The sequence below is a fragment of the Cyprinus carpio genome, chromosome B23 (assembly GCF_018340385.1).
Source record: "Cyprinus carpio isolate SPL01 chromosome B23, ASM1834038v1, whole genome shotgun sequence".
Lineage (NCBI taxonomy): Eukaryota > Metazoa > Chordata > Actinopteri > Cypriniformes > Cyprinidae > Cyprinus > Cyprinus carpio.
Window position 1 is genome coordinate 16,727,849 of NC_056619.1, and position 27,845 is coordinate 16,755,693.

General features: G+C 38.5%; 2 protein-coding genes across 4 annotated transcripts in view; one reads left to right on the forward strand and one right to left on the reverse strand.

Annotated features, from left to right (window-relative positions):
* The first annotated feature begins 9,600 nt into the window (after window positions 1-9,600).
* Window positions 9,601-11,432, forward strand: LOC109047940 (plasminogen-like). Of its 2 annotated transcripts, none has more exons than XM_042751035.1 (5): window positions 9,601-9,815; window positions 9,910-10,126; window positions 10,440-10,460; window positions 10,538-10,677; window positions 11,034-11,432. In XM_042751035.1, the coding sequence occupies exons 2-5, from the start codon at window positions 10,111-10,113 to the stop codon at window positions 11,205-11,207; spliced, it is 351 nt and encodes a 116-aa protein (XP_042606969.1). In that variant the 5' UTR covers window positions 9,601-9,815; window positions 9,910-10,110; the 3' UTR covers window positions 11,208-11,432. The 2 variants fall into 2 exon arrangements, with proteins under 2 accessions (XP_042606969.1, XP_042606968.1); XM_042751034.1 differs by having other exon boundaries at window positions 10,207-10,460; window positions 11,034-11,429.
* A 391-nt stretch (window positions 11,433-11,823) lies between these two features.
* The window catches only part of LOC109089012 (disco-interacting protein 2 homolog B-A), a 47,510-nt gene continuing 31,488 nt past the window's right edge, over window positions 11,824-27,845 (reverse strand). The window contains exons 5-39 of one of the 2 annotated variants that reach the window (XM_042751032.1): window positions 27,556-27,789; window positions 27,135-27,272; window positions 25,994-26,113; window positions 25,501-25,698; window positions 25,245-25,336; window positions 25,050-25,160; window positions 24,840-24,963; window positions 24,628-24,737; window positions 24,439-24,541; window positions 23,843-23,907; window positions 23,667-23,760; window positions 23,396-23,515; window positions 23,195-23,309; window positions 22,969-23,108; window positions 20,997-21,133; window positions 20,818-20,898; window positions 20,532-20,659; window positions 20,317-20,431; window positions 19,898-20,099; window positions 19,477-19,589; window positions 19,088-19,111; window positions 18,381-18,461; window positions 18,171-18,294; window positions 17,626-17,747; window positions 17,435-17,546; window positions 17,238-17,347; window positions 16,998-17,128; window positions 16,679-16,847; window positions 15,611-15,781; window positions 15,467-15,528; window positions 15,323-15,380; window positions 15,156-15,230; window positions 14,842-15,016; window positions 13,654-13,777; window positions 11,824-13,510 (exon numbers count right to left, since the gene is read on the reverse strand). In XM_042751032.1, the coding sequence (XP_042606966.1) occupies window positions 13,258-13,510; window positions 13,654-13,777; window positions 14,842-15,016; window positions 15,156-15,230; window positions 15,323-15,380; window positions 15,467-15,528; window positions 15,611-15,781; window positions 16,679-16,847; window positions 16,998-17,128; window positions 17,238-17,347; window positions 17,435-17,546; window positions 17,626-17,747; window positions 18,171-18,294; window positions 18,381-18,461; window positions 19,088-19,111; window positions 19,477-19,589; window positions 19,898-20,099; window positions 20,317-20,431; window positions 20,532-20,659; window positions 20,818-20,898; window positions 20,997-21,133; window positions 22,969-23,108; window positions 23,195-23,309; window positions 23,396-23,515; window positions 23,667-23,760; window positions 23,843-23,907; window positions 24,439-24,541; window positions 24,628-24,737; window positions 24,840-24,963; window positions 25,050-25,160; window positions 25,245-25,336; window positions 25,501-25,698; window positions 25,994-26,113; window positions 27,135-27,272; window positions 27,556-27,789 (4,331 nt within the window). In that variant the 3' untranslated portion in view covers window positions 11,824-13,257. The remainder of the gene's footprint in view (window positions 13,511-13,653; window positions 13,778-14,841; window positions 15,017-15,155; window positions 15,231-15,322; window positions 15,381-15,466; window positions 15,529-15,610; window positions 15,782-16,678; window positions 16,848-16,997; window positions 17,129-17,237; window positions 17,348-17,434; window positions 17,547-17,625; window positions 17,748-18,170; window positions 18,295-18,380; window positions 18,462-19,087; window positions 19,112-19,476; window positions 19,590-19,897; window positions 20,100-20,316; window positions 20,432-20,531; window positions 20,660-20,817; window positions 20,899-20,996; window positions 21,134-22,968; window positions 23,109-23,194; window positions 23,310-23,395; window positions 23,516-23,666; window positions 23,761-23,842; window positions 23,908-24,438; window positions 24,542-24,627; window positions 24,738-24,839; window positions 24,964-25,049; window positions 25,161-25,244; window positions 25,337-25,500; window positions 25,699-25,993; window positions 26,114-27,134; window positions 27,273-27,555; window positions 27,790-27,845) is intronic. The other variant, XM_042751033.1, reaches the window with a different exon arrangement.

A 27,845-nucleotide genomic window follows, 5' to 3' on the forward strand; every position in this document is an offset into this window, starting at 1 on the left:
CCATTGCTGATTTTGAACAGAAACATGCTGCAAATACTCACAACACAAATAAAGAAACATGCTGCAAATACTCACAACACAAATAAAAAAATGTGCTGCAAAAACAGAAACGTGCCGCAAATACTCACAACACAAATAAAGAAACGTGCTGCAAATATTCACAACACAAATAAAAAAATGTGCTGCAAAAACAGAAACATGCTGCAAATACTCACAACACAAATAAAGAAACGTGCTGCAAATACTCACAACACAAAGTATCAGTATCGCATCAGACAGTGCACTATAGATCCCCTGAGGAACAGTTCTACTCATTCTCTACTATAGAGAGGAAGAATTGTATAAACTTGTTAAATCATCTAAACCAACAACATGTATGTTAGACCCTATTCCATCTAAGCTCCTAAAAGAGGTGCTTCCAGAAGTCATAGATCCTCTTCTGACTATTATTAATTCTTCATTGTCAGTAGGATATGTCCCCAAAACCTTCAAACTGGCTGTTATTAAGCCTCTCATCAAAAAAACACAACTTGACCCCAAAGAACTAGTTAATTATAGACTGATCTCTAATCTCCCTTTTCTGTCCAAGATACTACAAAAGGTAGTATCCTCACAATTATATTCCTTCTTAGAGAAAAATGGTATCTGTGAGGATTTCCAGTCAGGATTTAGACCGTATCATAGTACTGAGACTGCTCTCCTTAAAGTTACAAATGACCTGCTCTTATCATCTGATCGTGGTTGTATCTCTCTATTAGTGCTATTGGATCTTAGTGCTGCATTCGACACTATTGACCACAACATTCTTTTGCATAGACTAGAACACTTTGTTGGCATTAATGGAAGTGCATTAGCATGGTTTAAATCATACTTATATATGACCGCCATCAATTCATAGCAGTGAATGAAGAGGTATCATATCGATCACAAGTGCAGTATGGAGTACCTCAAGGCTCAGTACTAGGGCCGTTACTCTTCACGCTTTACATGTTACCCTTGGTAAATATCATCAGGAAACACGGTTTTAGCTTTCACTGTTATCCTGATGATACTCAGCTCTATATTTCTTTGCGGCCCGGCGAAACATACCAATTTGAAAAACTAACGGAATGCATAGTCGATAATAATAGTCGAGGTGTTAATTATAGGTGTTAATTATAGGACCTAAAAAGGTGTTAATTATAGGACCTAAAAACTCTGCATGTAATAACCTAGAACGCTGTCTAAGACTTGATGGCTGCTCTGTCAATTCTTCGTCATCAGTTAGGAACCCAGGTGTACTATTTGATAGCAATCTTTCCTTAGAAAGCCACGTTTCTAGCATTTGTAAAACTGCATTTTTCCATCTCAAAAATATATCTAAATTAAGGCCTATGCTCTCAATGCCAAATGCAGAAATGCTAATCAATGCGTTTATGACCTCAAGGTAAGATTATTGTAATGCTTTATTGGCTGGTTGTTCTGCACGCTTAATAAACAAACTCCAGCTAGTCCAAAATGCAGCAGCTAGAGTTCTTACTAGAACCAGGAAGTATGACCATATTAGCCCGGTCCTGTCAACACTGCACTAGCTCCCTATCAAACATTGTATAGATTTTAAAATCTTGCTTATTACTTATAAAGCCCTGAATGGTTTAGCACCTCAGTATTTGAACGAGCTCTTGTTACATTATAATCCTCCATGTCTGCTGCATTCTCAAAACTCAGGCAATTTGATAATACCTAGAATATCAAAATCAACTGTGGGCGGCAGATCCTTACAGTGCCTAAACTCTGGAATAACCTACCTAACATTGTTTGGGAGGCAGACACACTCTTGCAGTTCAAATCTAGATTAAAGACCCATCTCTTAAACCTGGCTTACACATAGCACACTAATACGCTTCTAATATCCAAATCCGTTAAAGGATTTTTAGGCTGCATTAATTAGGTAAACCGGAACCGGGAACACTTCCCATAACACCCGATGTACTTGCTACATCATTAGAAGAATGGCATCTACGCTAATATTAGTCTGTTACTCTCTTATTCCAAGGTCACTGTAGCCACCAGTTCCAGTCTGTATCCAGATCAGAGGGTCACTGCAGTCACCTGAATCCAGTACGTATCCAGTCCAGATGGTGGATCAGCACCTAGAAAGGACCTCTACAGCCCGGAAAGACAGTGGAGACCAGGACAACTAGAGCCCCAGAGACAGATCCCCTGTAAAGACCTTGTCTCAGACGACCACCGGGACAAGACCACAGGAAACAGATGATTCTTCTGCACAATCTGACTTTGCTGCAGCCTGGAATTGAACTGCTGATTTTGTCTGGTCAGAGGAGAACTGGCCCCCCAACTGAGCCTGGTTTCTCCCATGGTTTTTTCTTCATTCTGTCATCGATGGAGTTTTGGTTCCTTGCCGCTGTTGCCTCTGGCTTGTTAGTTGGGGACACTTCATTGCGACATCGTTAACTTGATTGCAAATGATTGCACAGATACTATTTAAACTGAACTGAGATGATAACATCACTGAATTGAATGATGAACTGCTATTAACTGTCATTTTGCATTATTGACAAACTGTTTTCCTAATTAATGTTGTTCAGTTGCTTTGACACAATCTTTTTTGTTTAAAGTGCTATATAAATAAAGGTTACTTGACTTGACAAATAAAGAAACATGCTGCAAATACTCACAACACAAATAAAGAAACGTGCTGCAAATACTCACAACACAAAAAGAAACGTGCTGCAAATACTCACAACACAAACAGAAAAGCACAGCAAATAGGCACAGACCACATCGGAAATATTTAAGGGAACAGCAAAGTGACGAACATGGCTGAGACATATTTATCAATGTTTGCATTGAAATGTGAGATTTTTGTTTATTTTAACATCCTGATCATATGATTCCTTAGCATTATTTTATATTATTAGCCTAAATAAGCTGACAAAATACACAATTACTATAACTGTGAAAGGTTAGGCTATGTAAGGTGGCTAACTTACTTTTACAACTTCCCTTAGAAAAATTAACCATAGTTAAGTAAATTAACCATAATTAATAAAATTAATTAATTAATAATAAACATTTATTAGGCTATATAAAAATAAATAAAAACAAAAAATGGTTACAATAGTTAAATCATGGTAATCATGCACAAATTAACCATGGATTTACTACACTAATCATAGTTTAACTATGGTATATGTACAACTGTGGTTATACAAATGTTAATCAATATGGCAAAAAAAAGGTTAATTTTGATTTTGTTAAGGTAATTTTGTTGAGGTTTGTGCTACTTGCGCGTTACTGTATATGGTTGTGTTGTGAGGATTTGCAGCATGTTTTGTATTTTGGTCTGTATTTGACATTTTTTACTGGAAAATGTCATCTGAACAAGATAGTAACATGTCTGCTAATTTGTTCTGACCAACTGAGAAAAAAAAAAAACCTTACAATACATTGCGCTACCAACTGTGATTAAATCTAACGATCGCTTCGCTCATATCAAATCAAATTGTGCAAATTTTATATATACTACATTTACTTTACAACATTAGCATTGCGTGACTAAGTTACATGTATGTAGTGTGTATTAGCGTTACCTGTAGATGGCTTGGGCCCGTTCTTCGTACCTCGCTTAATACATCTGAGAAGATTTAAAAGGTTCCAGATCTAGTAACGGTGATAACTGATCTCTGGCTAAATTGGTTCGTCAAACCAATTTGCAGATCTGATTAAAATATCGGGATTAAGTTGACTAAGATTACAGCGCATTCTTGTGTTCCCTGTAAAGGTCAGGTGTATAGATACTCGAAACCACGATCAGCAATGCAGCGATTGGCTGGCGGCAAGAAAGCAATGTAATGACATCATATAATAAAAAAAGACACCTGACGAAAAGCTTGACAAATTACTGGACCTTTTCAAGGAAACAGCCAAGTGAACAAAACTACATAAATGTTATAATAGATAAAGGAAATGTGCACTGTTTTTATTTTATTTATTTTATATTTTTACATGATTCCCAATTATTTATATTCACGATTACTAGTATTTGTACAGGCTTTACATTTTTAATTCAATGTTGAAATTAGCAATTTATGTCATTTTATCTTTGAAGCAGATTTGTTATGCGATAGCATTAAAGTTTCTTAAAGTGGTCCTATTATGCTCTTTTACAAGGTCTTGATTTTGTTTTGGGGGTTTACTAGAACAGGCTCTCATACTAGGTTGTTCGAAAAACACATTAATTTTCACATATTTAACATTATTACAACACCTCTCAACCCAGTCTGGCATGAACATCTGGAATAGTTCCTGGATCATATGAAGGCCCGCCTTTGAAATATGAAATGCGCTGTGATTGGTTAGCTGGGCCAGTCTGTGTTGTGATTGGCAGCACTCGGCACCTGGTCGGGAAATGTCATTCCCCTTAACATAGCCACTTGCTGTGAGCTTCAGTGTAAATATTGCATCAAAATGAAATCAATTTGAGTGCGATTTAAACCCGGATGATTGTAATTACTCTAAGCTCGTCTGCCTTGGGAAAGCTGTGTCTCTGATAACACTCGTTGCCTTCTCTAGTGCAGCTCAACCGGGTCTCGTCCCATTCGTCGATCTTTGTGATATCACAAATCCCGGAAAATATGTGTTGTGACGTTAGTCCAAACGAGTCGTTCGTTGTTTTGAAAAGTGATTTCTGTTACATAAAATATCTCCTTTTGAATTGGACTTTGAGCTTTATAACTTTGCAGATCTTTTTTATGCTCAAACAGCAACATTACAGACTAACTAAAGTTGAAAAAGTGAAAAAGCATAATATTCAATTCAATTCAATTCAAGTTTATTTGTATAGCGCTTTTTACGATACAAATCATTACAAAGCAACTTTACAGAAAATTAAGTTTCTACAAAATTTAGTAGTAGCTTATCAGTGGTGACTGTCAGTTCATGTGCATATGGCAGAAATGTTCAGAAAAATCAATAAAAGACGTAAACAAACAGAAGATTAACACTATTAACAGCAATTATGCATTCAAACTTATAACAAAATGTGGTAATAGCATCCCTTTAAGGGTCAAGATCATGTTATCTGCATCTCCTGCACTCCATCAAGCCACTCCCATAATAGCCATCATCACTCAAATTAATACACGACTCAGATTAACTGTATAGCATGTGTGTAAGTCCCTAATACAATTATAAAGTTATTATTTTATCACAAATAAAATTTTCAACGAGTAAACCTGGCTGTCTATAGTGTTATAGATGATGACTACACAACATTATAAACTCAACAGAATCGTGTGTAATTGGTTATAATGAGCAATGCTGTAAAATGCGTAAAAATAAGATATAATAACATAAGCAGGTCTGACTTTAATACAGCAATCGAAACTTCATTTTAAGTATTAAAGTTTTATTGACAAAAACCAGGGGATCCCCGAAGAATATTTTTTTGGGTGTTATGGGGGGTCCCTTAATGCTGGTCCCTTAATGGAGGTCTGGTGTCCTGACATTTTATCCTACCTGTCAGATTTTCCTACCAGGGTTTACTGCGCATGCGCACATCAATATTGCATCCTTTTTCTCATGCTGAACAACAATATTTAATGTATCTGCATTACTGTAAGGTATAGGTTTAGGGTTGGGGTAGGTGTAGACTTGAATAAAACACAATCTAATAGGTAGAAAAAAATATTTTATGTTGGTTTCCTGTAGCTGTATCCCTTCTAGCTACAACCACGAATATAAGAAAACATTTGCTGTATTTGCTGTATCCTTGTGGAAAAGTCTGAAGGAGATCACCAACTACAAGACACCATCCCCCAGCACTGTGGAGAATCAACAACTGGCAAACGATCTGAACGAGTTTTACTGCAGGTTTGAAAGAACACCTCACACCCGCCCTGAACACCTCTCCACACAACCGTTCACACCATTCACACCTCCTGCAACCCCCCTTTCCCCCACATCTGCAATTCACATCAGCGAGGATGAGGTGCGCCAGGTCTTCCAGAAGCAGAAAAGGAAAAAAGCACCAGGCCCAAATTGTGTTACACCAGCCTGTCTGAAATCCTGTGCTGACCAGCTGGCCCCCATCTTCACACATATCTTCAACAGATAACTGGAGCTGTGCGAAGTCCCTTCATGCTTCAAATGCTCTACCATCATCCCCATCCCAAAGAAATCCAAAATTACAGGACTAAATGACTATAGGCCTGTGGCTTAAACGTCTGTGGTCATGCAGTCATTTGAAAAACTGGTGCTGGCCCACCAGTATAGGACATTACTGGACCCTTACTGGATCCTCTTCAGTTTGCCTACAGAGCAAACAGTTCTGTGAACGATGCAGTAAACGCTGGACTGCATTATGTTCTGCAACATCTAGACAGACCAGGGACTTATGTGAGGATCCTGTTTGTGGACTTCAGCTCTGCCTTTAACACTATCGTTCTAAACCTTCTCCTGCCCAAACTAACTCAGCTCTCTGTGCCCACCTCCATCTGTCAGTGGATCAACAGCTTCCTGACAGACAGGCAGCAGCTAGTGAGGCTGGGAAAATACACATCCAGCACCCGTACAATAAAAACTGGAGCTCCCCAGGGCTGCGTTCTCTCCCCACTGCTCTTCTCCCTGTACACCAATGACTGCACATCTAAAGACGCCTCTGTAAAGCTCCTGAAGTTTGCAGATGACACCAAACTCATCTGCCTCATTCAGGACGGTGTCGAGTCTGCTTACAGACAGGAGGTTAAAGAGCTGGCTATCTGGTGCAGTCTCAACAATCTGGAGCTCAACACGCTCAAAACAGTGGAGATGATAGTGGACTTCAGGAGAAACCCCCCTGCTCTCCCCCGACTCATCATCATGAACAGCACTGTGCCTGCAGTGGAGTCATTCAGGTTCCTGGGCACCACTATCTCTCAGGACCTGAAGTGGGACAATCACATTGACTCCATTGTGAAAAAGGCCTAGCAGAGGTTGTACTTCCCTCGCCAGCTGAGGAAGTTCAACCTGCCACAGGAGCTGCTGAAACAGTTCTACTCCGCCATCATTGAATCCGTCCTCTGCACTTCAGTAAATGTCTGGTTCAGCTCAGCTACCAAATCTGACCTCAGAAGACTACAGAGGGTAGTCCGGACTACTGAGCGAATCATTGGTACAACCCTCCCTTGTATCCAATAACTGTACTCATCCAGAGTGAGCAAAAGGGGCTGGCAAAATCACTCTGGACTCCTCACATCCAGCACACTTCCTCTTTGAACAGTTTTTTCATCTGGTCGATACTACAGGGCCCTGAGCACCAGAACAGCCAGACACAGGAACAGTTTCTGCCCTCAGGCAATCCATCTAATGAACACTTGACAATAACTGTGGAAAACACAACACTATTTATACACACATACACTTATTTATCTAACACACATACATAGTCTACACTTCAAATTTTTACATAATATACCTGTACATACAAAACTGCCTATTGTAATATACCTGCACATACAATTGTCAATTTGTATATTGTTATTCCTTACTTGTTCTATTTAAATTTTTTTATTTGTATGTTTTATTGTTATTTTTTAATTCTTTTATTATCTGATTTTGTTCTGTCGCTGTCATTCTGTTGCACTGTGGAGCTTCTGTCACGAAAACAAATTCCTCGTATGTGTAAACATACCTGGCAATAAAGCTTATTCTTACTTAATATGGCACACAAAAGTGGAAACACTTCAGGAGTGTCGAAGTCGTCATCAGATTGGTTGAATTCTACAGGATTTCCGAGAGACGTGTGTGTCGGATTCTTTAATGTTCCGCCTGGAAACAAAGATACCATGGCGCCGAACCCCCTCACAAAAGAAGAAAGACTAGTGTTTACAACTGTGACGACGAGCGCTTATCAGGATCAACTAAATGCTGGATTTTCAAAAGTATGTGAAATATTTAAAGTCTGTGGCATAGAATCTTTAAAATATGTCCGAGAGTTTTACACAGTGGTATGTTATTGTGGCGACATTTTCACGCTTTGAAACGTGACGATGAACGAAACAAACTGTGATTGGTTGTTTGACATGTTGGTCAAACGGCCCTATGGGCAGGCCTTGGCCAATGAAAGCTGCCATAGATTCCAGACCTTCTGTTATTCTGAGGTAAAAAATTACTAGCTAAATTTATATTTATACAGCTGAACGACGCTTGCTTTGAAAGGTTAATTCAAACAATGTAAAAACGCTGATGAAAGCGGTAAGACTAACGAAAAACATTGCCGATGTTCACTCAGTATAGTGGGCTCTTTAAATTTCCGCGCTGTTGTGACGACGTATGTCACGTGACAATGTCAACATGGGCGGATGTAGTACGTCCAAGGCTGCATCCGAAAACTGAAAAATGCTGCCTTCAGAGGACGCATTCTAAGGTAGGAAGGCATCAAGGCACGTCCAAATTCAATGTCAGCTTGAGTATTCAGATGGAGTATTCTGATGACGACTTTCAAACCTTTTATGGACCTTGGAACTGTTATTTACTTGGCAGTCTATGGGACAGTTACAGGCCTCCAGGTTTTAATCCAAAATATCTTAAATTGTGTTCCGAAGACGAACAAAGCTTTTACGGGTTTGGAACGATATGGGGGTAAGTGATTAATGACAAAATTTTCATTTTGGGGTGGAGTATCCCTTTAAGTCTCTTGATAACTTGCGGTTCAGTAAGTGAGTCAAATTAATTCATGAGGGATTCATAAAAAAGAACTTATAAGAAACTATCATTTCGAGAATCAGACATTTTCCCTGTGTGTTTGTGATTCAGTTAAAAGTACTGACTCATATTAATTTGGTAATCGTTGTATATGTTTGATTCACTAAAAAGAACCAATAGAAATAATAATAATAATAATAATAATAATAATGATTTTGAAAAAAAAATGCTTTCGGTTCCAGTTGACGGCAATGAACTACATGGACCCTCTTCACATTTCCAGGTTTCTCAGCAGCAGAAGTCATCATAGTTGGGTTAACTTAAAGAGCAGTGAATGTGAGAGTACCACAAATATATTTTTTGCATTCCCATTTGCTCAAATAGCAAAAGAAAAACTCAATGATAGTGTTTTCGTGACTTTCAATAAAAGGGAGAAAAAAATTAGAGGTTATACGAGACCCTTTTTGAGAAATGTCTTAAGAGAATTCAAAGATTACATTGAGAAACCTGCACTGCCAGCTCAAAATACAGAAGAGAAAATTATACCTTTGGTCACTTTTTACTCATCTCAAAGCACACAACTAAATTGGGCTACTAAACAAAATTTCACTACGTTTTTGAAAGAGACTTCTCATTTACAGAATCACAAACCAATTGCGGCCTATAAAAGAAATAAAAATCTATTGGATATTCTAGTACAAAGTAAAATACAAAGTCTTACCGTCCCTCCCATGTATGCTGCATTAGAAACGCCCTCGCATTAGCGTTTTTTTTATGCAAAAGTGACATAATACAAAGAATAGTGTTATAAATGTACACACATTAAAAAAATATTAATAATACAAATATGAAAAACTTTCGACGATTTACGATGCTGATGACCGTTAAACGCGTCATCACAGTCTTGTGAAAAGGGTCCATTATCGGTAATATTATGCTTCACAAAACTTAATGACTTACGTCACAGAATTCAAAATTTGACTGTTATTTCAAGCACCCAGTTCCTTTAAATGAACTAAACGTCTCCGTGATGAGCCCTAGCATGAAAATACTCATATTTATAGGTGGTTTGGGGTGGGGGGTAATTTTTTATTTTGCCGCGGTGGGTAACGTTACTCCGACCGAAGAGCGTGAGTTTTAACTTTAACTTTATAAACAATGAGATCAGTGCACTACTTTCAGCGAACTGGGTAATTTAACTCTGTGTTGTTACCAATCTCCTAGATTATCTGTGCGGACAAAGGCCCGAGAGAGTGGATGAACGTCGAGATAAACGGATGATCGGAGGCGAGAACGTCAAAGTGAGCGTTTGGCCGTGGCAGGTGTCCGTACAGTACCAGCCCAATTCATCCGCCCCGTTCACTCAGGTCTGCGGTGGAGCTATCGTCCACCGATACTGGATAATGACAGCAGCTTCATGTGTTAATGAGCAGCAGCAAAGGTGATATATACACTTTAATCCTAAACAGTCAGTATTGATCTGCATATAGCCTCTGATAATGTTGTTGCATTCCCCCATAGCCAATTTTTGATCCGAGCAGGAAGCAATAGATTGGATGTTGATGATAAATCCACACAGCAATCAGAAATCGCCAGAATTATTAAACACAAACGATTCAATCCCGTCACTTTGCGGTACAATATTGCTCTTTTGGAAATGACGACCCCTTTTAAGTTTAATGAGTTTGTCCATCCCATCTGTGTGCCTGATGAAAACACTGCCGATCTTCGATATGAATCGTGTCACATCACAGGATACAACGCTCAGCCTGGTGGTGAGTTGACACTGCAGCTATTTACAACAGCTGACTGAAGATGTTTGGTTTATATTTTATATTTTTATATTTATCAGATGATATTGGCATACTGCAAGAGGCCAAAGTGAATTTAATGTCACGGTCCTTGTGCAATAAGCCAGAGTACTGGAACTACACAGTGCCAGCAGACATGCTTTGTGTTGGTGAATTCGGTGGCGGTGTTGACGCATGTGAGGTATGTTTTAATACACTTCTTAGTGCTTTAACTTTATGAACGTTATAAAGTACTTAAAGACATTTAACTGCTTCTGCATTGGAATTGCATAGTATAGTATCCGTATACCATATTATCAATCGACATAAAAGATTTTTCAGATTATTTTTTTAAACGATTTAATTGCACATATTTGTACATTCAGATTTTTTTCTTACTGACAACAATTTTCTTACTGATTTTTTTATATAAAAAAAAAAAAAAAAAAAAAAAAGTTTAATTTTGGAGTGAGTTAAGCCACTTATCTTGACTGTTAATATTTTTTATATAATTTAATATATTTATTTATGCATGTATGTTTATGCCATAACATGCAGACAAATCTTGGTGGACCGCTGAACTGCTATATCAAAATTGAGGATCGCTACTTTTTGATTGGAATTCGTGTGAAGGCCACTTCTTGTGGAGAACCCAACCGACCAAATGTTTATTTGAAAGTCTACAGCCACTATTATTGGATTGAACGGGAAATGAATATCACCTCAAATTAAATATGAATTTGCAAATACATAAAGATATTTTATATATACAGTAGGCCTAATTCAAATATACAGTAGAGTGTTGTGTCATGATTGTATTGACATACAGTAAGAAAAAAAATCAGAGGATATGGTGACCTCTGGTGGACAGATCTGAATTTAGCCTGAAGCGTGTGTCCTGATTCCTGGATTCATGAAATGTCATGTTAATAAAAGTGGATTATTCCTGAAAAGATGTGTGTGGACTATTTGAGGCCATAAATATAATTTCTTAATATGCCCCTGTATTTATACCTTCAGTAAGCTTGCTTTGAATGACAAGCATGTGCTCCATAACGGTCATTTAAGAACCTAAAAACAGCTCAAACAAACGAAATTCAGTATTTGCACTGTGGTTTTGCTAACCTTAATTACTGATCCTATATTATCACTAAATCTTGGATTCATTCTTTTTATTGATTTATTGTCTTTACATTAACTTAAAACAAATTGTGGAGAAAGATGTTTCAGCACAGCACACAGGTTAAATATAAATGAACTAGACTGCCACGTCCATACAGAATTGCATGCTGTTGATGCTATTTGCACATTGTTTACATAAAGTGACTGTAATAAAGACAGTAAAAGATTCAGTGATGACAACAATAAATTTATTTAACATAAAACGTTATAAATTTTGCACCAACACACTCAATATTTTGACAATTAAGAACTGAATTAAAAATACAAAAAGAACAGGTATGAGAATGTGTGCATTGTTAAAGAAAAGAGCTGCACAGAATTTCACATGTAAACAATCTGCAGGAAGAAAGAAAAATTTGATATCTAAGGCCATTTTGAAAAACATGTTAGGTGCTAATAAATGTTACTGTAATTTTTATTAAGATAGAAAAGATATTTCCTCTCTTAGCTCACATTCTCTTTTTCCATATGTCGGTTAAAACACCCTTTTTGCTTTCTAGCACGCTCGCTCTCTCACACACACATCCAAAACACTGAAAAAACATTGAAGGGTTGTTCACTGTCTGCCACTCGGCGACCCCAGCGGGCTTACGAGAAACGATCTAAAACAATCTATTTTGTGTGACGGTCCTAATGGGTTAAAACGATTTTTGTGTTTCTGCATCATGACCTTGAGTCACCACTGCTAAGGACTGCCATCAAGTATGAAAGATCAGTCAAGTTTTTTGGAGGACCAGATAACACCAGTGAGACACTACAACATCTAGTCTACATTCAAACACCTTCCATCTCTTCACCTTTCCAGTCACCTCAAATCAAAATAAAGAGACAAGTTTTATAAGGCATGGAAGTGTCTTAATCTCTAAACTTTTCTGTCACCCTCAACATAAACGTTTAATGCATACAGATGTCACGTTCCAAATGTATTGTGTTAAAATTGCTTTGAGTGAGGACAATGTCACAAACCCCTCCTCACTCCAGGTCTTACAGTTACAGTTGGCAATGTGAGTAAAAAAAAACCTGTTCACGCAATAATAAAATGCGGCGCATTTATTTTAAAACCGTTAAAATGACTAGCAGTTTTGAATAAAAGAAGATATGCTTGTTTTGCTGGTGATACTGTTGATCCATAAAACTAAGTTAGCACTTCCAGAATGAAAACTGAAGGACACTCCTCTGGCCACGAGAGGAGATAAAGTGCGCAGAAAAGCTTTGTGTTAGTCCCTCGGGTCTAACTGCAAGAGCACAAGCGCTGCTCTATGGAAGAGGCTAATCGGAAGTTGGACATTGAAGTCAAAGCAACTGGCGAAGATGTGGTATCATCTGTTTTAAAGGGCAGAAATATGTTCTAAAAGAAGAGCACCACCCTCCTGGATGTCCAGAGAAGGTTGGATGGCTTGAGCCGGGTGACCACTATTGGTCGAACAGGCCACAATCACATTAAAAAGAACATAAAAATATGTACAAGGCTCAGCGCAGGGGCAGAAAGAGGACTAGCCAGCTTCTTCCTCCATGTTGCGTGCTGACGGCACGGAGGAACGGCTTGTTGTGAGTGGTTCTTTTGGGTGCCATGTTGAGCTTTAAGCACGTAAGTCCACGCTCACATGTTGTACGCCACGTAGATGGGGTCCAGCTGGTCGGCCAAGAAGGAGTCGCGCAGGTGCATGCGTTGCTTCTCGCCTCGCGAGTTGATAGGGATGACGCCGGGGTCCACGATGACCACTACACCAACTATGAGGTGATGCTCTTTCAGAACTACATTAGTGACCAGGGGAACCAAATCGAGAGCTTCCTGCTCAGATCCACTGAGCTCCACTACAACCACCAGAAGGTTGGTCCATGTAAAGACGGCACTGTAAGATAAAGCACATGATCCAATCAGAGACATGAACTTAAAAACACAAGTATAATGTACAGTAACAACAAAGCTTGTTTAGCGTGGTAATCAGAAACTGATGTGTTCAGACAGGAGTGTCAGTGTTCGTGAGGTTCTCACCTCTCAGCGATGCTGCGGTGCGCCCGAGACACAGAGGTCTCAATGTCAATGGGATGATAACGCAAGCCTCGCAACTCCAGTGTTTCATCGAGTGAACCCACCACAAACAGGGCATTGTGGCGGTCTGATGTGGAAGATAAAGGAGAAGAACAAGGAGCATGAGAAGATGCTCGTGCTATTGGAGCACATTGTCTGAACATGTATGTGCATTTTTATCCCCTGCAAACTTAATCCTGAATATTTTCCTGTATAATTAAAGCTATTGGAGCACATTGTATGAATCTGTTTTTGTGTTTTTTTGTTCGGTGTTTATTTTATTTATACATGTAAAAAAATGTATGTGTACTGTTCTACAAAGTTTAGGGGCAGTAATTTTTTATGTTTTTGAAAGAAGTTTCTTATTTGATCTAAAAAAAGAAAAAGAAAAAAAAAAAAGCTATTTTATTAATTGTGAAATACTATTACACTTAAAAAAAAAATTATATTAATAATTATATATATATATATATATATATATATATATATATATATATATATATATATACATATATATATATATATATATATATACACATATATATATATATATATATATATATATATATATATATATATATATATATATATATATATATATATATATATATATATATATCCATCTGTTATTGCATTTTTTTGTTAGGAAAACTGAACATTTTATTGTATTTGTTTTTTTTATTTTTGTGTGATTAAGTAATTGTAAAATGATCCTTCATATATATTTGTATTTTTTTTTTTTAGAGTTATTTTTTTATCAATGTTTAAAACAGTTGAAGCTTAATGTTTTTGAGGATTCGTTTATGAATAGGAATTTCAAAAGAAACTAGTTTATTAGAAACAGAAATCTTTTGTGACAGTGTAAAAGCTTTTACTAAAAGCATAAAAAAAACTTGCTGACCCCAAACTTTTGAATGCAATAACATTAAAAATGTAATAATAGATTATAAAAATACAATTATATGTAAAAAAATTGACAATTTGAATAATAAAATATCATTTAAATTCATACAAATGTATAGTTTGTTGTGCTAGAGCCAGTTAAAATTATGGCAGGGCAAGTCAAGGCTGCGAATATGGTTTATCAAATCCAAATTCGGAGTCTGAACAATCCATTTCACAATAATCATCAGTCTGTAATATAGTACAGACCTCCACTTGCATCCAGTAGCTCTGTCCTCGTGACAAATCCCAGATATCCAGTTCTGGCCCAGAGTGTTTCAGTGTCTCCAAAGCTCAGCCGTGTGTTGAAGTGGTCTGCCTGCAGGCTCTCCTCACCGTAGATGGTATAATAACCACTGGCATTATGAGGACTGCTCACCCAGATCTGGAAAACAAGGCAAGAAAGCAATGAAGATGTTAGCCATCAAATGGAGTATATAAAGGGATCTCCATCATGGACAGTCATACATCACTGAAACAAGTTGTTTTTGTGTTATTACTCAAATGAAAGTGTGTTTGGTCACCTCGCCTAGATGAGAGTCTCCTAATGGTCCTCTCGTCTCTGGGTTCACGATGATTACTCTCACTCCAGGAAGAATCTAAGGCAAGGCAGAGAAAACAATACGGCATGACCGATATGTCTTCTTATAACAGTGTAAGATAAAGTAGGACAGAACTAGCATGGCCTTACAGTCCCAGACTCCGTCAGCGGCAGACTCTGAGGAGCTCCTCTCTCCACCAGCCTCACTCTATGACAGAGAAAAGAGGACATTGTCGCATTGCAAGCATGTAGCAAACTCACTTCATGTCACCACTGGGCTCATCTCACACATACCTGTCATGCCGGAGGGACTTCATGTCTACATAAACAGTGGACGGGTCTGGACCAGCAGTGCCCTGATGGAAGGAGACAGAAATCAAAATAAGGCCCTGCTCTTGCATCATGACACTGTTGATGCAATACATTTTTTGCCCCAACCTGTAGACAGATGGCCAGGTTGACTCTGGCGCCGAATGCTGTGCTCACTGCGCGTGGAGACAGGCCCAGGTCTTTGAAGAGCTTGGAGAATGACTGCGTGAGTGCCAAACGAGGCCTCTCTTCGGCTATGACGACACAGCTCCTTACACATGAGAGGTTCACGCCGCGCGCCTGCACATACATCTCTCGTCAGCTTTTATAGACACTTCCACACTATGTTTATCTTGGACATCCCTTACTGAAAGCTATTTTCCTCACTATTACAGGATTAGTAACCCAAAAATTCTGTTTTCTTTTTTTTTTTACTCAACCTCATGCTATTCCAAACCTGTATGACTTCTTCCAATGTCCGAGGAATACAAAATAAGGATGTTTAATAATGTGCTGGTTGTTCTATTGCAGTAAATGAAGCATTTGGCTTGTGTATTTCAATTCTTCTGAAGCCATACGATAGCTTTCTGACTGAAATGTATGTTATTTAAAAGACGATCTGCCCCTGGCAGTGAGATGAAACAGGAACTGGATTAGTCCTTTTGGTGAAGTAATCATTCACTGGTTTTGTGAACTGGAATCACCAAAAAGATCTGACTCCAAATAACATTTTGTTTACAAAACGGACATTGCTTGTACATGCCAACCAGAGAGGAGTCTCTTCATATACTTGAACCTATTGTATGGCTTCAGAAGACTTAGAATATAGTACACAAGTTGAATGGACCATTTTTATGCTATTTTTGTCATTGTGTAGCTGTAAAGAGTGGCCAGGATATACTTCGAGAATATTCCTTTTGTGTTTCACTGGAGTCATACGGGTTCAGAATGTAGATGAATAAGAACTTTTATGTGACTGAGTGTCTACAAATTCAGCTGTCATCACAGAAATAAACAATATTTTAAAATATATTAAAATAGTAAATATTGCTTTTAAATATGAATAATATTTTGGTTTTTACTGTATTTTTGAACAAATAAATGCAGCCTTGATGAGCATAAGAAACTTTGTTCAAAAACAAATCACACCAACCCCAATATTTTGAACTGTAGTGAATCTACATCCTGTTGACTCACCTTCAGAGCTTCAGTCTGTGTGCCAAGGCCCTTGGTGCAGAGCTCCATGACAGAGTATGAACAGAAGGTGTCTCTGATCTTATACTGACTAAGTGTGCTCAGCCACAGGGGCAGAGACGTCTCCAACTCCATGGGAGGGATCAGGATTGACTGGTGACCTGAATAAACACTAGACACACACAGAAACAAATTACAGTGGTTATTCTAGAAATTCCATGCATGGCATCCTGTCCTAACCAGGTGCAGTCTCAGCTTAACATAAAATAGATGTGATTTATTGCGTTAGGTCATATCTGAAAGGTTTGACTGTGTGTACTACCTAGACATACACCACAGCACAAAGCCCAGGCCACAGTAGGGGTCCATGCAGATGGCAATTTGTCTGGACGAGTACAGCTCACACTGCAGTTTGATGGACCGACACAGAGCATTGACCGCTGAGTGAGATATCTAAAAGAAACAGATAAACAAGTTGTTTAGCACATAACCCATCAAAGACCCTACATACTAGTTCTTCACGAAAGCAAAATGAACAAGTAAATGGATAGATAAGACTTGCCTTAACTCCGGTCAGCATGCCTGTGGTGGACACACTGAAGTCCAGGTAGGCCAGCATTTCTGCAGTGGGAGGTTTATAGATGTGTGAAGGCCGTTTCTTGGGAAGATCATCTGCATACACACAAAAAAGTCAAGTCAGGGATACTGATCCTTCAACAGTTGTCATAAAAGCTATGGGAATATATTTCATTTCTGTACCTGTGTCTATGATATTTGGCCAAGTCTTCACATTCACACTGGCTGCTGCTTCTTTAGACCGCAAAATCTTCATCAGGGTCTGAGTTGTGAGGATGCAGGATGCTTTGCTCACCTAAAACAGACAACATTTGTCAGATTAACATTCTAGACTTCATAAAAACAAATGGATGCCATGTGCAAAATAGACTCACATCTATGATCATTCGGACTGTGGGGAGAGTGGCGGCAAGGTTCTGCGGATGAGGAGGCCTGACGGTGACCGGAATGCAGCCAGCATACAGACAGCCATAAAAGGAGGCAATTAAGTCTATGCCTGTAGAAAAAAGAAAAACATATTTCTTGATAACATTCCATTGTGATGATACATGCTGAGGGTGCTGAGTGCAAATGGTGATTTTAATGCAAATGGTGATTTTAATGCAAATGGTGATTTTAATGACCGGTAGATAAAACCAAAAGGTTTTCTATGTGCCTACCAGTGACTAAAGTTACCATATTTAAATCATCTTAAAAACACACACACACACACTTGAAAGTTGCAAAATAAATGCATGTTAAAAGTCTGTGCATTAATGTGTTAAATTCTAGCTGTATATTCACATTTACAAATGTTTGGTTAATTTTCCTGGGCCAACAAACAATGTATCAATGTTTGCTTGCAGAATTTAAACAGAATTTCGTTGGAGTGACCACATCCTAACATCTACTATAAAAAAAGTTAGATGGACATCGTTACCAGGAGGATAAAGCAGTACTACGTTGTCTCCAGTGTTAATTCCTCCTCTTTCCAGCAAAGCTGCAGTGATCTTCTCTGCACGCTTGTGCAGTTGAGAACACGTGGCTGTGCTCACTGCTACACCCTGAAGGCCAAAGCAAGAAGAGCAGAGTCTGAGTACAAAACGGTTTGACTAAATGATCCGTTTTTTATGGGGGTTGTATGCGTCACCTTTGCATTCAGCAGCATATAGAGGACGTGATCAGGATCAGTCTGTGCTCTCCACTGCAGGGCTTCAGACAGGAACTGATGCTGTAGGACAGAAGAGGACAGGTCTCAACTTATTATCCATACAAAGACCCCAATAACAGAAGTCTTAGGCTTGAATATGATAACAGGAGACACAAATCGACGCACAATAGCAGTATTTCAGCAAACAGCATTACAAAGCCAGCAAACAAAAAATGATCTAAGGTTTATAATATATATATTTTGGGGGGAGGGGGGGGGTGATCATTCACATAGTTTGTCTGTATATTTAAACACCCATAGCAGGACCCATATGCAGGTAGCGGCAATAATGACCACACCATGCAGCAAAAGAGCAAGTGTATCCCTTCTGTTTCCAAAACATAATGTTTTCGTCTCAGAGTAGAAAATTAAAGAGGTACTTTAACATTTAAAATGAGAAATTAAGCCAATTTTATAAGAAATAAATATAAATTGTGACAAAGTCATAGTTACAAGAAACAAAGTCACAATTCTGAGATATTAAGTTAATAAAACCTATTCTCCATTTTGCTTTTTTGTTGAAGTAAAACCAAAATTTCTTTAATAAAATCTGTATCTTTTTGCATGTTTTTTTTATGGCTGGTTGCAAAGGGGAATTGAAGCTCAGCACACACAAACAGCAGAGCGTTGCTGGCATTCAGGCTTACCGTTTTAGTGGGCCACGCACAGAGCTTCAGCCCCGAGCACCAGAGAAAAAGAAAGACCAGAGCACAAGCTTAGAGGAGACTAGACAAACTCTCTTCATCCCCAGTTCTCTTTAAACTCTAATTGTGTTGAGTTTATGACACTATCATTTAAACCAGATCGAAAGGTGGAATCCCAGTGGTGTCTGGAGATACTCAGAAACTGGAGGCTTGATGTTGATAAATAATGATAATAGAGTTAAAGTTGTGTATTATGATACATTATAGATTTTATTACTTTATTATAGAGATAAGCGGCATTATTAAAATTGCCTATCATCATATCCTGGGACATCTTGCAAGGATATCTACAGTGAGTTTACTAAGCAGTGGTCCTGAAATCTTTGGCTAACCTTTTTGGATTGCTCTTGGTCATCAATGAGCCTAAGATCTCTCCCACTAGCCTGTGCGATCCTCTTTCCCGCCACAAGGTTGCCCACCATAATGGAGGCGGGACCGACTCCCACTGTGAAGAAAGGAAAGTATATTTTTATAGCAAATTTCACACATAATGGTAATTTAAAGTGCTTTACAGATAAATAATAAAGATTCCGATAAATTTAAAAAAAAAAAGTTTACAAATTAAAAAAATATATAAAAAAAGAACAAAAAATAATGAATAAAGTTTATATTAAAAAAGAAACTAATAAATAAAAAAAGAAAAGAAAAATAAATATAAAAGGACAATCTGTAAACATAAGTACAGGCTATAATATATAAAACCGTTTTAAAATCCAATGTTCTTTTATTGATTTAGATGCAAATCAATAGTACCTGTTTGCTTTTGCCTGGGTTTTGGAAGGTTGGTCACACATGTATGAGGACACATCAGAACATTGCAAGGGTGCAGAGATCCCTCCAGAAAGTGGTGCTTGGTCTCAGACAAATGAATACCACCCAGAGGAGTTTTGGGTAATGTGTTAGCAGGGACCAGGGCCAAACAGTACAAGCCCACCTGGTGGATACCGTCTATCGCCTGTGGGAAAGCATGCAGAAAACAGGGAGCCATGACACCTATTACTGTGAAACAGAGTCAAAATCTATAAATGGCAATATTGGATACTGTAAATTTGTCATTGTTATCTGCCTCATTACATTTAGCCTGTCAGCTCAGGCCTATTTATCTCAATGACCTACTTTAAACTAAACTAAATAGATTTTAGCAAGGTCATTGGGGGTAACTTGTGTATTACCTGTAGGACTCTACTCATCCACTGGAAACTGTCCTCTTCATTGGCATCAGGCCTCTGCTCTGCCACAATCACTATTCTCTCATCATAGAAAACAGTGACGGAGAACACAGCAATTCTGCGTACACAAGACTGAGTCTCAGAAGAACCACAGCACACTATGACATTAGTCTACACACTTTCACCTGTAATCTCAATCAGTTTTGCAGCATTCGTACCTCCCTCGGTAGACAGTTTTGACTGGCTCCACAGCCAGCGCTGTGGCCACCAGGTCGTCTGCATTGTGTCTGCGCCCGCTGACTGAAAGCAGACCCTCTATCTTTCCAACCACAAACACCAAACTTCCCTGAGGGCACAGAGAAGAGGTTTTTCAAGAAAAGACAGATTACCACGTCACAAATCTGCAAATAGGCTTTGTTCTACAGGTAATCCAACTGGCCCCAAATGATCAGAATGGCAGAGATGCCTTAAAAATGCAATAAAGTCTACTATACTTTTACTTACCGGACCCACAAAGCCCAACAGTCCAGTGCGTGTGAAGGGAACATCTCCAATAGGGGTACCACCTGAGTTTACAGGAATCAACTGCAGACAATAAGGTCAGTGAGACATTGTTTTGAGTGAATGTGTTTATTCTGTGCATTGATTGTAGAAATATTTCTTCCTATGCATTTTATCCATACCTCAAAAGTGCTCTTGGTCACCCCGGGCAGGCCGTAGTACATGGTGCCTCCGGCACGTGAGTTCAAAACTATCTCTCCGATCTCATCGGTCTTACAGAGCATGGGCAGCCCATCGGGCTTCACAATACACATCAGAGCTGTGGTTCAGAAAGAAAAAACAGAAATGCTCTTTAATGTAATGAATTTACTGAAATCTTAAAATATTTAAATCCAAAATTATTAAACTAACTATATATTTTTCCCACAGCATTGCAGTAATAGTGAGCATTCAGACAAATTTCAAATTATGCATGAATGTGGTTTTGACTGTGTTCATAAACATTGCATTTTGTGCATGCTATTAAAAAGATTTAAATCAGATAGTTTTTTTCTGATGTATTGCATGCTAAATTAGTTGCCAATACCCATTAGTAGTTTCCAAGGTGGCAGTTGGTTTTAAACTTGCAACAGTTCACATCACGTTAGAGCTTAGATTCTCTGCCCGAGCCCGAGCCCGGACTCGACCCGACCCGGCCGATATTTCCCGCAACCGTCCTCGGGCTGGGTCGGGTCGGGCCCTTGATAAAGCACATCACGTGTCATGCGCAGCGTCTCGTCCACTCGCATTCGCAGTCTCGCACGCGTGACGCATCACACCTGCTGTGCGTGCTGTACTATTCAGTAGCTTAAGTGCCACATGGAGCTTGAAGAATCAAAGAAAAAAAAATTAAAACAGGGAGAATTAACTTTGAGCAAGTTTGGAGGAAAATCGGAGGTATGGAAACATTTTAAACTAGTCGTGGGGGAGTGACAACATATGTGTTGGCTTTGTCTCGTGCATAAAATGCGGCACGCTGCTTGCCTATGACAGCAAAAAAAAAAAAAAAAAAAAAAAAAAAAACAGTCTTAGGCCATCTTTTTCTGTGTTCATCATTGTTCACTGTTTATCTTTTTATTTTTATTTTTTACGTTTCTTCATTCGGAATTTCAGATCCATTTACGATCCATTCAGTTATATCTGAATAAACAAACAACGCAGTTTACATGCTTCTTCCTTGTCGTATTATTCATTAAGACTCATAATTAAAAAATGCACGCACAATTATGAACTTGATAAATGTTACAGATATGTTACTATGCACAAACAAATGCCTTTCAACTTACATGTGCAAAATTCAGAATTAAATGAATGTGCTGCAATTTGTACAAAAAGAGTCTGTAGTAGCATACGTGTTTTTAGCCATTAAATAAGCACATTTAGTTTCAAGTTTAAGTTTTGTTTTGAAGAAAGATTTTCTTTAAGGTGAATTTCGTTTAGTATAAATTGTATCTTAATTTTAATACATTTTTTCATCAACCAATTGCCTGGATTTAATACATAAAAAGCAATATAGCAGACAATATAATAATGACATGGAGGCGCCGGCGCGCCACGGTCACACATACACATTTAAAACTCACCGAATTTACAAATGCACATCTTGCTTGTTGCTCACACACATATTATGTTGAAATAACAATATGTTGAAGTAACATTATTAATAATAATTACTCTTTAAGAATATTTAATTGAATGCTGAATGTTGTGCTTGTTCAATTTAATAAAATTAAAACTTTAATTATGATAATTAAAATAATTTAATATTTAATATTGAGTGGCCAATTTTTGCTCATTTATTAATAGTATTATATATTATATATATATAACTGCGCAGCTCCCCCCCCCTGTAGCCTAAATGATCTAGCACAGCAGCACCTGCGTTAAAAAAAACATGGCGCCGCCCCTGGTTATAACGGCCCACATATTTAAAATGGTCGGGTTTATATCGGGCTCGGGCTCATAATTACAGTGAACGTGTCGGGCCGGGCCGGGCTCGGACACAACGTGCTCGGGCTCGGGTAGGGTCGGGCTTGATTTGTTGGGCCTGATCTAAGCTCTACATCACGTATACATGATCTACAGTGAAATTTTTCAATGGTTGCGGAGTCTCACCTCCAGGCATGACATGTCCTACATCTTGCACGGTAAGGGCAGAGTTCTTATCCTCTGTGTTGACCCGAATCACCCCGTGACTGAGTCCTGCCATTGACAGAATGGCTCTGGCAGGGAGCGGAGCGCTCTGAGTACCAGGCCTAAACGCATAAATTGACTTTAAAACATATCTATGGTAATTAAGTGTATAATGATGATGTGTATAGCTCTTGATACATGCAGGTACCTGCGGATAGCCACCGTCATGGCCTCAGGGGAGGAAGCACATGGACAGATCATCTCAGGTTTCAACCCATGAGACTGAAACACGTTCAGGAATGCATCACATGAAGACACAGACCCTAAGACAGAAATATAGATCATTTATTTGTGCTGAAATACAGAAATACAGCCACTTCAAGCTATTTCTCACAGCTTGTTTACTCACAGGGATTGGCTCCATCAGCTACGATCAGCATGCGCAGGGAAGACAGATTGGTGTCTTTCTGATCTCTGTGAGCCAACATAGCCCAGTGCAGATCTCTACATTTCACCAAGGCCACACGAGCTGTGCGCACACATATACATGAAAGACATTTAGATACTGTAGTACAGAACTGTTGATATTTTGATAATGTGCCATGATTTCTTTCTAGATGATTGACCATCAGCCAGATTGCTGAAACAATTAGATGCACAGATGTTGAGGATGTCTTTACCTTTGTGAACATGAACTCTCTGCACCCAGGACAGCGGACAAGCCTTCATGACAGAGTATGGCACACTAATAGTGTGGATCCTGTTCATGACACTCTGTAAAAAAACAGAGTGAGTCATGGGGAAGTCTGTAAAACTGAAAAGAACTCACAAAATGTAAATAGTCAGTAATATTCACTGTTAAAACTCCATGCCAAAGGCCTGAGTCTTTCTTGAAATCCAGGACATTAACCAGTGTTTCTCCTAAGAAAAAAACAAGAAAATACAATTCTCTTTGAAAAAAGTACATTACTATAATAGCATAATGTTATATTATATTATATTATATTATATTATATTATATTATATTATATTATATTGTTAACTAAAACTATTAAGAATAGTTTTCGATACCTGAAATAAAGATGAAATAAAATAAAATAAAATGTAATATTAGATGAAAAACTCAAATTAGAAATTAGTTGTCTTGGCCACTATCTGATATAAATAAATTTTAAGTTCAAGCACTTAAACTAGCACATAAGAACTAAGATTTAAACTAAAATTAAAATTAAACTAAAAATACAAAAATAAAACAAGTAATCTCCACTTCAAATTGCTATTCAGAAAAATAATCTAATTAGTATAAATCTAACGAAATAATCTATGACTAAGCACTGGCTATAAATTAATATATCTCACTACTTAATTCTAGAGCCAAGAGCCACTCAGCATTTTGCTACTGCAATACCAGGTTTACGTGCGTTTGTTGTATAGCAGTAGTGTAGCATTCACCTTCACAGTAATTACAGGCCTCTGTTAGAGCCTGACAGTGTGTCAGCATGGAGATTTTCGACACAGCCACTCCCATCACTGTACCCTCCTTAGAGGCCTTGTACTGAAAACACACATATCACAGACTTAGACAGATTGAAAGGATTCTTACTCATCTAAACAAACGTGTGCTCTCCTGCCTGCACTCACCTCTATGTAAGCAGTGTCTGTGTTTGCAGTAGGAATGTGCGGCTGCCAGTCCTTGGAGGGTTTGGTGAGATACTTGGTATCAGTGACCACCCATTTGAGCCGAGGCCATCCTGTAAAAAAACAGGTTAGACTTCTATTCTACAGCTTCAAAAGAAAACAATGAATTTAATGAAGCAAGGTGATAAAATAAGAAAAAGCAACAGGGAGCTAACCTTTAAATTGCATTATTTCTCCATTCTGGGTCTTTGGAAGTCCTTTTAGACACACTTCACTAGTGAGAGCGAGACCCACACCACAGCTGCCCAATAAGAAGCCTATCTGCTGACTTCCTGCATCCTGAAAATCAGATAAACAACTGTGAACACTTCATTTAGCCGATATCATGTTTGAATAGTTTGTTAATACTTGATCTTCTCTTATACCTTCCGAGATAAAGGCACCTCTATCGGGACAGGAATGACCTCGGCGAGAAGGCACCCATAAAAGGCCACCCAGAACATCCCAGGGTCACTGTTTGGATAAACTAATGCCACCTAAAGGGAGAAAAATGGAGAATAAGACTTGAGCTGAGAGCAGTATATGATCGCAGTGTACCAAGTACTGTGTTGGAATCTTACCCTATCTCCAGGTTTCAGAACTGGTTCATTTTTGGTGCCAAGTTTGTTTAACAGCGTGTATGCCAACTTCAGACTGCGACTCCACAGTTTACCTACAGAGATCAAAGGGTGACATAAGCTCAGACAAATAATAAATGTAGCAGCATATGAGTTTTGAATGACATGAGGGTGAGTAAATAATGAAAGTTTCCTTTTTGGTGAACTATTCCATTAAAACATTTCAAAACTACTTGTTTTGCCAATCCAGACATCTTACCATAAGTTAGGGTGTAGAGTGGTTTGCCAGTGATGTCCAAGGCAGTAAGGGCTGGACTCTTGGCCTGTGTGGCTCCCCAACGTGCCAGTGCCGCCTGCAGAGCTGGAGGCCAGTTACTGACCACCCCTAGTGGCTCCCCTTTTACTGGAATGATCTGTCGCCCCTCTGGCCTGGGTGTGTTGGGATCTGGCTGGGGAACTGTAAGTAGAGAAGACAAAGCATATATTTACAGTAGAGTCCAAAGGACTGAGGGCATACTGAAAATCTGGGACTAATTCTAGGTCACTAATCAAGAAAATTTGTGACTCTGATCAAGTGACTATTTGTAAAGATTTTCTTGCTTCCACTGAGGCTGAAGATGCTCATTGGATCGTTCTTAAATCAAAAAATGCTGTTAAATTATAAAATAATTTAGAAGCAAAATTAAAGCATTTTCCATATATTATGAAAATATCCAAATAAATAAAGTATGGCACCAAAAATAGTTTCATACCTTCAACAATCTCTTCAGAGTCATCCAGGAAGAACTCACAGAGAGGAGGCCGCTTGGGTCTCTTTAACGTGTTGAGCAGCTGCTGTATTTTGGTGGAGACACGACTGTGTGCTGGAACACCTGTTGACAGAAATATTCTCATTCACCTGTTCATATTACTGGAATGTGAGCTGGTCAAAGGAAACCATATGAAACAGTCAGAGTCAAAGCAAATACAGATGATTCAATCAGGAGGTTTGTCACAACAAGCAAGCTGGAACAACACACAGAATCATACAGGACCAAGTTGGGAGGACAAAACCACTGGGTGTCACTGCACTGCACTAAACACCCCTCCACCCCTACCTTTTCCTACAGTCAGATGGCATCACGAACAAGGAGGAAGCAAAAAACATTAAAATGTCAACAGAAAAACACAACAAACATGTCAATTTACGATCTCTCTTAAAAAAAGCACCGACAGGAAAAGTTTTGTGTTGCTCATTCGGGAAAGTGAATAGTGATAATAAACACGAGTGATGAACCATGCATCACTTTTATACTTAACAGGAAGTGAAAAAGCCATTCAAATCAATGAATTTACATTATTTTTTACTGTCGCTTGTGATTACTGGATAAGGATTTTTTTTTAGAGCCGAGCTTAACTGGAATTGCTCATATAAAAAACAAACCCCCAATTATTATTATAATTAATATATTTAAAAAACAAATTCTAAATCAAATTTTTTAAATCCTCATAAAATTAAGATAGAAAATATGATTGCAGTTTATATCAAGTAGTTATATTTCGCTATATCTTGAAATTTCTAAAACCAAAAAAGTATTAGTTAATTTCTAATTAATTTAATATAAAAATGCATACGTTTTTAACAACAGCTAATTACGGTAGCTATCTATCAAATGTTAATATTAAATTTTTGTATGGGATGTTGTAAAAGAAAAACTGCTATTGGATAAGAAAATACACCAAAAAAAACACAAAAAAACAACACAAGTAGACTAATTGGAGTACATTATTAGCAATGCTTCATAGGATGAACAAATCATTAATTTCATTAAAAAAAACTTTAATATTTTAATACAATATTTTGCTTTGAATCAAATATTCAACACAGAGCTAGATATGTGGTGTTGCCCATACCGCCGGCAGTGTCCATCATGCTGGAGCGGCTCTGGCCGCGGCTCATGCCCCTCACTGCGATGTTGGGTGGCATGTCCACTCTGGAGTTCCTGTCCTGAGGCACTGAGGACGTGATGTCAGGCGGAACGCTGCTGCTCTCTGCAGTGAGGACACATGACAGCACATTGATTCATCCGGGGAACCCATTCACATGCACAATATGAAACACAACTGAACAAACAGGTTTGATTAGTCGTATTAATGCTGACTGATTTGGAAATTTTGATTTGCTACTGCTTTGTTTTGCCTTGACCAAGTCCAATAGTGCCTACGTAAGTGCGAGACAACTATAAAACTGAAGCTCTTTTGTGTGTGTATAAGTAGTTGTCTATGATTCAGCACCTGAACATGTGTGTATGTGTGACTCATTATCCCGCAGTACCTATGCGGGTGTGTGCCAGCACGTCAGCGAGCACGTTGGTCTGCCCCTGGCTGTGGTTGTGAGTTTTGCCATCTCCATGAGAGAGGGTTGAGGAGGCAGAGGAGGAGGTGGAGGAGCCCTGGACAGAGCGGTTGATCCAGTACTCGGGACTCTGGAGATTCTGAGCCAGCATTGCACTGATTGCGGCCTGACGCCTCCGCAGGGAGCCCTCGTCCTCTGACGCCGATGATGTATCTGTGGCAACACATGTAAAACAACAGTTAAAAAAAGTAATTTTTGCACAGAAATTA

Excerpts from the sequence above, each read along its gene's own strand:
- LOC109047940 (XM_042751034.1), top strand. The coding sequence starts at position 9,716 with ATGAGCCCTAGCATGAAAATACTCATATTTATAGGTGGTTTGGGGTGG. Across the intron at positions 9,816-9,909 it reads CGTTACTCCGACCGAAGAGC|ATTATCTGTGCGGACAAAGG; the intron begins GTGAGTTTTAAC and ends CCAATCTCCTAG. Across the intron at positions 10,678-11,033 it reads GCGGTGTTGACGCATGTGAG|ACAAATCTTGGTGGACCGCT; the intron begins GTATGTTTTAAT and ends CATAACATGCAG.